The 12,209-nt window shown below is 36.5% G+C and overlaps 1 protein-coding gene across 7 annotated transcripts in view; it reads right to left on the reverse strand.

Moving 5' to 3' along the window:
* Positions 1-12,209, reverse strand: part of Cep350 (centrosomal protein 350) — a 168,055-nt gene that overhangs the window by 8,782 nt on the left and 147,064 nt on the right. For all 7 annotated transcript variants that reach the window (XM_074047329.1, XM_074047325.1, XM_074047327.1 and 4 more), the window contains one exon: positions 10,271-10,393. In XM_074047329.1, the coding sequence (XP_073903430.1) occupies positions 10,271-10,393 (123 nt within the window). The remainder of the gene's footprint in view (positions 1-10,270; positions 10,394-12,209) is intronic.

Genomic DNA, 12,209 nt, shown 5'->3' on the forward strand with positions numbered 1-12,209 from the left:
CCACATACCTATCAGTACTAACACTTAATGTTAATGGACTTAATTCACCCATCAAAAGACACCGTTTGACAAAATGGATTAAAAAAGAAGACCCAACAATTTGTTGCTTACAGGAGACTCATCTCACCGACAGAAATAAGCATATGCTTAGGATGAAAGGCTGGAAGAAGATTTACCAAGCCAATGGCCCCCGAAAACAAGCAGGAGTAGCAATACTTATCTCTGACAAAGTAGACTTCAAACCTACATTGATCAAACGAGATAAAGAAGGACATTCCATACTAATAAAAGGGGAAATAGACCAAAAGGAAATAATAATCATCAATCTGTACGCACCCAATGTCAACGCACCCAATTTCATCAAACATACCCTGAAAGACCTAAAAGCATATATAAACGCCAACACAGTGGTTGTGGGAGACTTTAACACTCCATTATCATCAATAGATAGGTCATCCAAACAAAAACTCAATAAAGAAATCCAAGATCTAAAATATGCAATAGATCAAGTGGACCTAGTAGATGTCTACAGAACATTTCATCCAACCTCTACACAATATACATTCTTCTCAGCGGCCCATGGAACCTTCTCCAAAATAGATCATATCCTAGGGCACAAAGCAAGCCTCAGCAAATATAAGAAAATAGAAATAATACCATGCATACTATCTGACCACAATGCAGTAAAAGTAGAACTCAACAACAAAAGTAAAGACAAAAAACATGCAAACAGCTGGAAACTAAATAACTCATTACTTAATGAAGAATGGATCATCGATGCAATAAAAGAGGAAATTAAAAAGTTCCTGGAAGTCAATGAAAATGAAAACACAACCTACCAGAACCTATGGGACACAGCTAAGGCAGTCTTGAGAGGAAAGTTTATAGCCATGAGTGCATATATTAAAAAGATTGAAAGATCCCAAATCAATGACCTAATGATACATCTCAAACTCCTAGAAAAACAAGAACAAGCAAATCCCAAAACAAATAGAAGGAGAGAAATAATAAAAATAAGAGCTGAAATCAACGAAATAGAAACCAAAAAAACCATACAAAGAATTAATGAAACAAAAAGTTGGTTCTTTGAAAAAATAAACAAGATCGATAGACCCCTGGCAAACCTGACTAAAAGGAGGAGAGAAAAAACCCAAATTAGTAGAATCAGGAATGCAAAAGGGGAGATAACAACAAACACCATGGAAGTCCAGGAAATCATCAGAGACTACTTTGAGAACCTATATTTAAATAAATTTGAAAATCTAAAAGAAATGGACAGATTTCTAGATACATATGATCATCCAAAACTGAACCAAGAGGAAATTAATCACCTGAATAGACCTATAACACAAAATGAAATTGAAGCAGCAATCAAGAGTCTCCCAAAAAGAAAAGTCCAGGACCTGATGGATTCTCTGCTGAATTCTATCAGACCTTTAAAGAAGAACTGATACCAACCCTCCTTAAACTGTTCCATGAAATAGAAAGGGAAGGAAAACTGCCAAACACATTTTATGAAGCCAGTATTACACTTATCCCAAAACCAGGCAAAGACACCTCCAAAAAGGAGAACTATAGGCCAATCTCCTTAATGAACATTGATGCAAAAATCCTCAACAAAATAATGGCAAATCGAATTCAGCAACACATCAAAAAGATTATTCACCACGACCAAGTAGGCTTCATCCCAGGGATGCAGGGGTGGTTCAACATACGAAAATCAATAAACGTAATAAACCACATTAACAGAAGCAAAGACAAAAACCACTTGATCATCTCAATAGATGCAGAAAAAGCCTTTGATAAGATCCAACATCATTTCATGATAAAAGCTCTAAGAAAACTAGGAATAGAAGGAAAGTTCCTCAACATTATAAAAGCTATATATGACAAACCTACAGCCAGCATTATACTTAACGGAGAAAAATTAAAACCATTCCCTCTAAAATCAGGAACCAGACAAGGATGCCCACTATCTCCACTCCTATTCAACATAGTACTGGAATTCCTAGCCAGAGCAATTAGGCAAGAAGAAGGAATAAAAGGAATACAAATAGGTAAAGAAACTGTCAAAATATCCCTATTTGCAGACGACATGATCCTATACCTTAAAGACCCAAAAAACTCTACTCAGAAGCTTCTAGACATCATCAATAGCTATAGCAAGGTAGCAGGATATAAAATCAACATAGAAAAATCGTTAGCATTTCTATACACTAACAATGAGCAAACGGAAAAAGAATGTATGAAAACAATTCCATTTACAATAGCCTCAAAAAAAATCAAATACCTAGGTGTAAACCTAAGAAAAGATGTGAAAGACCTCTACAAGGAAAACTATACACTTCTGAAGAAAGAGATTGAGGAAGACTATAGAAAGTGGAGAGATCTCCCATGCTCATGGATTGGTAGAATCAACATAGTAAAAATGTCTATACTCCCAAAAGTAATCTACATGTTTAATGCAATTCCCATCAAAATTCCAATGACATTCATCAAAGAGATTGAAAAATCTACTGTTAAATTTATATGGAAACACAAGAGGCCACGAATAGCCAAGGCAATACTCAGTCAAAAGAACAATGCAGGAGGTATCACAATACCTGACTTCAAACTATATTACAAAGCAATAATAATAAAAACAGCATGGTACTGGCACAAAAACAGACATGAAGACCAGTGGAACAGAATAGAGGATCCAGATATGAAGCCACACAACTATAAGCAACTTATCTTTGACAAAGGAGCTAAAAATATACGATGGAGAAATAGCAGCCTCTTCAACAAAAACTGCTGGGAAAACTGGTTAGCAGTCTGCAAAAAACTGAAACTAGATCCATGTATATCACCCTATACCAAGATTAACTCAAAATGGATCAAGGATCTGAATATCAGACCCCAAACTCTTAAGTTGATACAAGAAAGAGTAGGAAATACTCTGGAGTTAGTAGGTATAGGTAAGAACTTTCTCAATGAAAACCCAGCAGCACAGCAACTAAGAGATAGCATAGATAAATGGGACCTCATAAAACTAAAAAGCTTCTGTTCATCAAAAGAAATGGTCTCTAAACTGAAGAGAACACCCACAGAGTGGGAGAAAATATTTGCCAACTATACATCAGACAAAGGACTGATAACCAGAATATACAGGGAACTTAAAAAACTAAATTCTCCCAAAACTAATGAACCAATAAAGAAATGGGCAGGTGAACTAAACAGAACTTTCTCAAAAGAAGAAATTCAAATGGCCAGAAAACACATGGAAAAATGCTCACCATCTCTAGCAATAAAGGAAATGCAAATTAAAACCACACTAAGATTCCACCTCACCCCTGTTAGAATAGCCATCATCAGCAACACCACCAACAACAGGTGTTGGCGAGGATGCGGGGAAAAAGGAACCCTCTTACACTGTTGGTGGGAATGTAGACTAGTACAACCACTCTGGAAAAAAATTTGGAGGCTACTTAAAAAGCTGGACATCGATCTACCATTTGATCCAGCAATACCACTCTTGGGGATATACCCAAAAGACTGTTACTCCAGAGGCACCTGCACATCCATGTTTATTGCGGCACTATTCACAATAGCCAAGTTATGGAAACAGCCAAGATGCCCCAGCACTGACGAATGGATTAAGAAAATGTGGTATCTATACACAATGGAATTTTATGCAGCCATGAAGAAGAACGAAATGTTATCATTCGCTGGTAAATGGATGGAATTGGAGAACATCATTCTGAGTGAGGTTAGCCTGGCTCAAAAGACCAAAAATCGTATGTTCTCCCTCATATGTGGACATTAGATCAAGGGCAAACACAACAAGGGGATTGGACTATGAGCACATGATAAAAGCGAGAGCACACAAGGGAGGGGTGAGGATAGGTAAGACACCTAAAAAACTAGCTAGCATTTGTTGCCCTTAATGCAGAGAAACTAAAGCAGATACCTTAAAGCAACTGAGGCCAATAGGAAAAGGAGACCAGGAACTAGAGAAAAGGTTAGATTAAAAACAATTAACCTAGAAGGTAACACCCACGCACAGGAAATCAATGTGAGTCAATGCCCTGTATAGCTATCCTTATCTCAACCAGCAAAACCCCTTGTTCCTTCCTATTATTGCTTATACTCTCTCTACAACAAAATTAGAGATAAGGGCAAAATAGTTTCTGCTGGGTATTGAGGGGGGGGAGCGGGAGGGGGTGGAGTGGGTGGTAAGGGAGGGGGTGGGGTCAGGGGGGAGAAATAAACCAAGCCTTGTATGCACATATGAATAATAAAAGAAAAATGAAAAAAAAAAAATCTGCCTCTATTTTTTTCCTCTTCAGAGTCTACTATATTCCATTATACATATATTCTTGCAGATGTATGTGTTTGTATGAAGTATATAATCAAATTAACAATCAAAATAATTAAATTAGATTCAAAATTCAGACTAACAGTAACTTTCTTCTTTTCTGCTTTTTATGATTGGGTAAGTAGGCTGGCGAACTAGAGAAAGTGGAAAGTAAAATATGGCCTGATTTCAACAGGCAGACACACCAGGGTCTTTTCTCTATGTCCTTGTGAACAAGGTGGGGAAACGGAGATAGGTTAGTTAGGTGGATTTGTACTTTTCTGACTGAAGGACAGCTATCAACCTGGAAGGAAGGTTCTGCCTGGAAGACTCGAGAGCTTGTCCCTCTTCTCCTATTCAGTTTGACACTGAACTGTATTCTGTGCATTATTCTCCCAATAGGCTGTGAGCTCCTAAAGAATTGTTTGCAATTTCCTAGTGACTAAGACAGTGCAAATAGGAGGTGTTATATAAATACATGCATATTTTTAGTGAATGCTGAAAGAATGTTGGCTCTGGCCAGTTTTTTTTTTTTTTTGGTGGTACTGGGGTTTGAACTAAGGGCCTCACTCTTGCTAGGCAGGCATTGTACCACTTCAGCCACACCACCAGCTATTTCTTTGTCTTGGGTATTTTCGAGATAGGCTCTTGCGAACTATTTGCCCAGGCTTACTTCAAACCATGATCCTCCTGATCTCTCCCTCCTTAGTAGCTAGGACTACAGGTGCGAGTCACTGGTGTTGGGCATGGTTTTTAACAATCACCTAGATGGAAGGTAGTATCAATTTTAGAGATGATACAAAGCTAGGAAACATAATAACTATTTACAAAGAAAGAATTTAAAAATGCAGTGGTAGCCTGCAAGGATGGGCCAAATTTAGCAAGATGAAGAAATAAAACTCTGTTCTGTGATAGGATTTTAAAGAAATTTAAAAAGTACAGGTTGGGATTTTGGTCTTGTGGTTTGCTAAGCTTCTGTGAGTATGATATATTGAAAATAAACAAAAGAAAGGAGGCCATAAACTGCACCAATCAAAGCACACTATGTAGAAAAAAGGCGACTGTATGACTGTGCTAACCAAGTTAATACATGAGGCATCATATGGCCAATTCTGAGCACTGTATTTAAATAGGGACACTAACAAACCTAGAGCTGATGTCGAAGGGACTCAAAACCACAGCAGACATTAGAAGAAAATATCAAGGTTTAATAGGGAGAAAAAAGACTCATGAAGAAACATGATAGTTGCTTCAAAAGGGTATAGAAGAATGAAAATTGTTATGTAAAGTCCCAAAGCTGTAGGAGCAAACTGTAATTATGTGAAAACCATAATTGTTTTTTTCGCTTAATATGAGAAGGAATTTATCAATGATAAGGAGAAATCCAGAACTTGTTGAGTATCTTCCCAGATCATAGGTTGTGAAGGAAATCCAATCATTAGCTAGGTAGTTTCATAAGCAGATCTGTCATTTTAAGTTCAATTCTACCTATAGAAGGCAACTCTATATGAAGAATATATAGAAGATGGCTTAGTTACTTGTTACTCATTCCATGCCATATATACTTTGAAAATGCACTTCTAAAATCAGTTCAAACTCTTAACTACTGTGAGATGTAACTAATCAATGCTTTCATTTGTGAAGAGAAAAAGGGGCAGTGAATGAAACTAGAGCTGAAAGAAAGATTTCTTTCCATTTATTCTTTATATTTTACTCACCTAAAATAATGCTGAAAGACATATGTACAGTCAGACTGATAAGGAACCTTCCCTGCCCAAGCAACGGTCAAAATATACATTTCTTAATCTGAAAGAAGCAACTGTTCATATGAAAAGTTTGTCATAATAATTTGCATGTCAAAAGGGCAATTAAGATTCAGCTTGATGAAAGAATCATGTACCATGATTAAGTGGGATTTATCCTGTGATGAAAGGATGGTTTAATATATGAAAATCCATTAATGTGATATACCACACTAGCAAAAGTGAAGGGTAAAAATAACAATCATGTCAAAAAAATGCAGATACAGAAAAACCATCTGACAAAATTCAACACCTTTTCATGAGAAAAACTCTCAACAGATTAGCTATGGAGGGAATGTACCTTGGCAAAGTAAAGGCCATAGGTGACAAAACCACAGCTAACATCATTCTTAGTAGCAAAAAGTTGACAGCTTTCCTTCTAAGATCAGGGATAAGACAAGGATATTCACTACTCATTCCTTTTTTTTTTTAAAACAAAACAAAAGCACACAAAGTAACAGAAATCCTAACCACAGCAATTAGGCAGGAAACAAATAAAAGGCATCTTAATAGGAAAGGAAAAAGTAAAATTGTCTCTTTTTGCTGATGGCATGATCTTATCTATAGAAAAACTGTTAGAACTCATAAACTCATAAACTGTTAGAACTCATAAGTTACAGTACACAAACTCATCATACAAGAATCAGGAGCACTTCTATATATTAATAACAAGCTATCCAAAAATGAAATCCAGAAAACAATCCCAATTACAAAACAACCAAACTATAAAACACTGAAGAAAAAAATGAAAGAAAACACAAATAAATGGAAAGATATTCCATATTCATGGCCTGGAAGAACTAATATTGTAAAAATGTCCACAGTATTGCCAAAGAAATCTACAGTTTCAATGCATCTCTATTAAAATTCCATTGTCATTTTTTCACAGAAATAGAAAAAAATAATTCTTATAGAACCACAAGACTTCAAGTAGCCAAAATAATCCTGAGCATAAAAGAACAGAGATGGAGACATCACATCGCCTGACTTTGAAGTAGATTATAAACTAGGTACCAATGGCTCATGGCTGTAATCCTAGCTACTTGGGAGGCTAAGACTGGAAGGATCGAGGTCCAAGGCCAGCTTGGGCAAAAAGTTTGCACGGTCCCATCCCATAACTGTCATCCCAGTTATGGCGGGAAGCATAAAATAGGAGGATTATGGTCTAGACAAGCCTAAACAAAAAGAAAGACCCTATCTCCAAAATAACTAGAGCACAAAGGGACAGAGGTAGGGCTCAAGCAGTACAGCACCTGCCTCACAAGCACAAAGCCCTGAGGTTTAAACCACAGTACCACAAAAAAAATGTAATTATATATAGGTTTTATCTCTACACAAAAAACTATTAAAAATAGCAAGTTACTGGCATAAAAATAAACACAATGACCAGTGGAACATGATAGAAAGCCTAGAAATAAACATACACACTTATGCGCAACAGATTATTATTCTTTTGTAGGGGTGTATATTAAGAATTGATGGTCAACTGAGTTTTGACAAAGCTGTCAAGAACATACATTGGGAAAGGACAGTCTCTTCAATAAACGATGTTGGAAAAATTGGGTATCCACATGCAGAAGAATACAAATGGGCCCTTATTATCGTAACATATTAAAAAACCCCTCAAAATGGATTAAAGATTTAAACATAAAACCTGAGACTAGTAGAAGAACACAGAGGGGAAGAAACTCCAGATTGGTCTGGCAACAAGTTTTTGGATATGATCCTAAAGCACAAAGCAAAAATAAAGAAATGGGATTGTATCAAACTAAAAACTGCATAGGAAATGATTAACAAACTCAAGAGATGACACACAGAATGGGAGAAAGCATTTGCAAACCATCCATCTGATAAGGGGTCAAAATCTAAAATATTTAAGGAGCTCAAACAACTCAAATCAAGAAAACAAATAACCTAATTAAAAAATGAGCAAAGAACACGTGTGGTTTTTGCCCAGGCCAGTCTTGACTGCAATCCTTGTACCTCTGCCTCCTATGTAGCTGGGACTACAGGTTTGTTCTACCACACCCAGCTTGTACTTTGAGGTAGGGTCTCAAATAACTTTTTCCCTGGGCTGGCCTTGAACTTTGATTTTCCCATCTCTGCCTTCTAAGTAGCGGGGTTATAGGTGTGAACCACTACACATGGCCTCTTCCATGACTTTTTAAAAGTGCAATGCTAATCTTTTAATTTCTCTTCCTTAAACTTCTTACTTTTAATCCAAAATCTTTAACCATGTTTAAAAAGTACTGCAAAATAAAGACTCTGTCTTCCAGTTTATCCTATGCTACCTCCTCTCTGAATCTCTAGCTACACTGACATTTCAGGTCAAACTCATGCACCTTCCCTTTTCAGGGTCTTTGCACATGTGGTTTGCTCTTCCTGAATGATTCTTCTCTTCTACTCTACAGAGCTCAGTAAGATAGAAATTTTTACTCATCTTTAAGGTCTGAGTTCAAATCTCACTTCCTCAGGAAAGTTGGCTTCATTAGATCCTGTTTTATGTTTTTTACAACAGTTCCCTGTTTGATTTTTGTGTGGGGAGGGGGGAGACTGGGATTTGAACTTCGCCCTTGCAAAGTAGGCACTCTACTATTTGAGCCATACCTCCAGTCCATTTTGCTCTGGTTATTTTAGAGATGGGGGTCTCTTGAACTATTTGCTCTGGCTGGCCTTCAGCCTCGATCCTTTCAATCTCAGCCTCCCACGTAGGTAGGATTATATGTGTGAGCCGCCGGTACCTGGCCCCTGTTTGATTTTTCTTGCTTAATTTGGGATAACACATTTGTGTAAATTATATATTATGGGGTAGTATCTGCCAGTAATCTGGAAATGCAAAGGCATGATTTATGTTTGTTTTGCTTACCATTCAGACACCACAAAATTAGTACCTCTTTTTCCTCCTAGTACTGGGGATTGAACAAGCACTCTACCTTGAGTCATGCCCTCAGCCCTTTTGTTTTTACATTTCTGAGATAGGGTCTCCTTAATTGCCTGGGTCAACCTCCAACTCTTGAGTCTTCTATCTCCACTTCCTGCATAGCTGGTATTATAGGTGTGTGTGCCACAATGCTGGTTTAACATTCTTTTTTTTTTTTTTAAAGGAATAAAGGATACAAAGCAATTTTTTCTTTTCATTTTTGACAAATATGTTTTTAAGGTTACAGAAATATACCACAAACCAAATAAATCTTATCCGGCTAAGCTTCTGGATAATAATGATGAAATGGTAACAGCTAATATTTACTGAGTTATGCATGGGGAACTGTTCTATGTGCTTTATACACAAAGCCACATACCGTGTAAAGACATTTTGGTCGATGACAGGGCATCCATATTATGGTGGTCCCATAAGACCATATGGAGCTGAAATATATTCCCATCTCCTATGATGCTATAGCTGCACTGCAGTCCTGTGTGGGACTGCAGTGAGGCCATCTCACCACTTGAGAATGATGATGAATGAATGTTACTGCATGCTATCTTACACTGTGCTTTTTATTATTATTTTAGAGTGTACTTTTACTTACAACAATTTACTATGAAATAGTATGCTGTGACTCCAGCAACAACCTCATCCATCATGTCTACCTTGTCTCTAGATGACATCAAGAGGCCATGTCAAATGACTGACCTATATCATCTAGGTCTGTGTAAGGACATTCTATATTTGTATAACAATCAAATTACCTAATGATATATTTCTCAGTGTGATGATAAATATTTAGTCTTCTTAGTAATTCAATCAAGTTGGTACTTATTATCATCTTCATTTTGCATAAGAGAAATGAGGCACAGAAAGGTTAAATAAATTCATCCAAGTGGCAGACCAAATAACAGAACAAGATTTAAACTCAGGCAGTCTGGTTTGGGAATCCACATTGGTATCTTTTCAGTTCACTACCTTAAAACTGCACTTCCACTCAAATTTTGATTTCTCAAGTTCTCTGCAAAACACTGTTAAATAAAAGATTCATCTACCAAATACAAAAAGAATGTTATTTCTAAAACTGAGGAGTAGATGAAGGCTTTAAGATTTTAATCTCAAAGACTTAAGATCAATTATATCCTTTTCTGTTTTAAAATCTATGTACATTCTGATAAATAAAAATAGTTTTGTGTGTACACTGACCAGGATATGATCCACTCGATCTCTTTTCTTTCTTCCAAATTTCATCATTTTCTGCCAATCTGTTTTGTAGTTTGACTCCTTTTTAAGACTGAACAATTTGAGTACTTCAGTTGCTATGAAGTTCTGTAGAAATAAAAGGAATAAATATACAAACAACAAAGTTCCTGAGGTTTATGTGTTTATAATACAATAAACAGACTTAGGCTAAGAATACAGTATTTCTAATTAAAAAAATCATATAAAAGTCTTCCACTTTCATTAAGTAACTTGAAGGGAAAAGCATCCCAAATGTTCAAATTTTATTCACTTAAATTTTTTGGTTTTACACAATATATAAAAGTAAAACCCATTGATGAATGTGCAAAGAAAAAACATTTTAGTTTCCTTTAGTGAAGAACTACCATTAGCTAATTTTAAGCTGAAAAACTACTAAAGAAAGCATAAAATAAATCTCTGAACTTGAAAAATCCCAAAGAAATATTTGGGAGCAATGTCACGTGAGAAAAGCATAAGCCTTTGTCTGAGAGAGTTTATTTTGAAGCACCAAGATTTGAACATGTTAATGAACACTTCAGTTTGAGAAGCATGGTAACAACATCTGAACCATTACCCTTAAAAAGAACTTTACAAAATACTACTTCAATATTAAAATTACTGGGAAGCATCTATAGGATGCTGTGTTGATGCATGCAGTTTGATGCTGCTGGCGTATTAGGCGCCTTGTCTTATTTCAACTTATTCTATGTTATTAATAAAATAATCTGTTTTATTACTTTTGAAGGTGTTCCCATTAAAAAAACAATGTTCTCATTTGGGGAAGGGACCTGCTGATGAATCAGAATCATCTGAGAGGATTCTCAACCAATGTGCCCCCAAACCCCGCTACTCCTTTTCTACAGACACACAATGCATTTGAGGATTTATCAACTGTGAAAGGTTGGAAGGAATTGAATATGCAAGTGTTTTGAAAAAAACTACTTACTTTAAGCCACAGGATGGCAAACTTCTTCTGAAAAGGATCAAATTATAACTATTTCAGGCTTTGTGGGCCACATGGACTTTATCTAACCAATTCCATGGCTGTAGCAGGAAAGCACCCATAGGCAATATATAAACAAATGGGTGTGGCTGTGGGTCAACAAAACTTTATTTATAAAAAGTCGATGCACTGGATTTGGCCCACACTCCATAGTTTGCCAAACCCTGATGTAAGCACTTACATTACATGTCATAAATAGCCACTGGTGTACTGTCAGTATAAAATACTCTTTTTTTTTTTTTAAAAGGTTTTCTATGATCAAGTTAAGTTTGGAAAACCTCTTAAACCCTCCTACTCAAAAACAGTGCTGGGACCAGCAACAGCAGCAGCAGAGCTTGTTAGAAATGCAGAATCTCAGGGTGGGGGGAAAGGGGGAGATAAAGGAAAATGATGGAGGGAGTAAATTCAACCATCACATATTGTAAGAACTTTTATAAACGTCACAATGTACCCCCAGTACAATAATGATAGAAAAATAAAAGAAACGCAGAACCTCAGACCTATTGCAGACTTACTGAAATAAAAATCTCCACTTTAACTAGATCCTCAGATGATTTAAATGCACATTAAAGTTTGAGAAGCACTGCTTCGGAAATAAAACTTTTGTAGCTGGGCACGGTGGCTCATACAGTTCCAGCACCCAAGAGGCTAAGGCAAAAGGATGGCAAGTTCAAGGCCAGCCTGGGCTACATATACCAAGACCCTGTTAAAAAACAAATAAAAATAACCTTTTCTGAGATATGGAAATGTGTTACTAGGCAGAAGAGACTGCCACCAATGTGACTTCAAATTTTGTAGTCCTTATTGATTCTAGGCACTTTATCTTTTCAAAGGTGCTTAGATGGCAACACATTTTTATATGTCATGTTAAGATCCTATACACATTTCAAAGCCACATTA

Source organism: Castor canadensis, chromosome 11 (genome assembly GCF_047511655.1).
Source record: "Castor canadensis chromosome 11, mCasCan1.hap1v2, whole genome shotgun sequence".
Taxonomy (NCBI): Eukaryota; Metazoa; Chordata; class Mammalia; order Rodentia; family Castoridae; genus Castor; species Castor canadensis.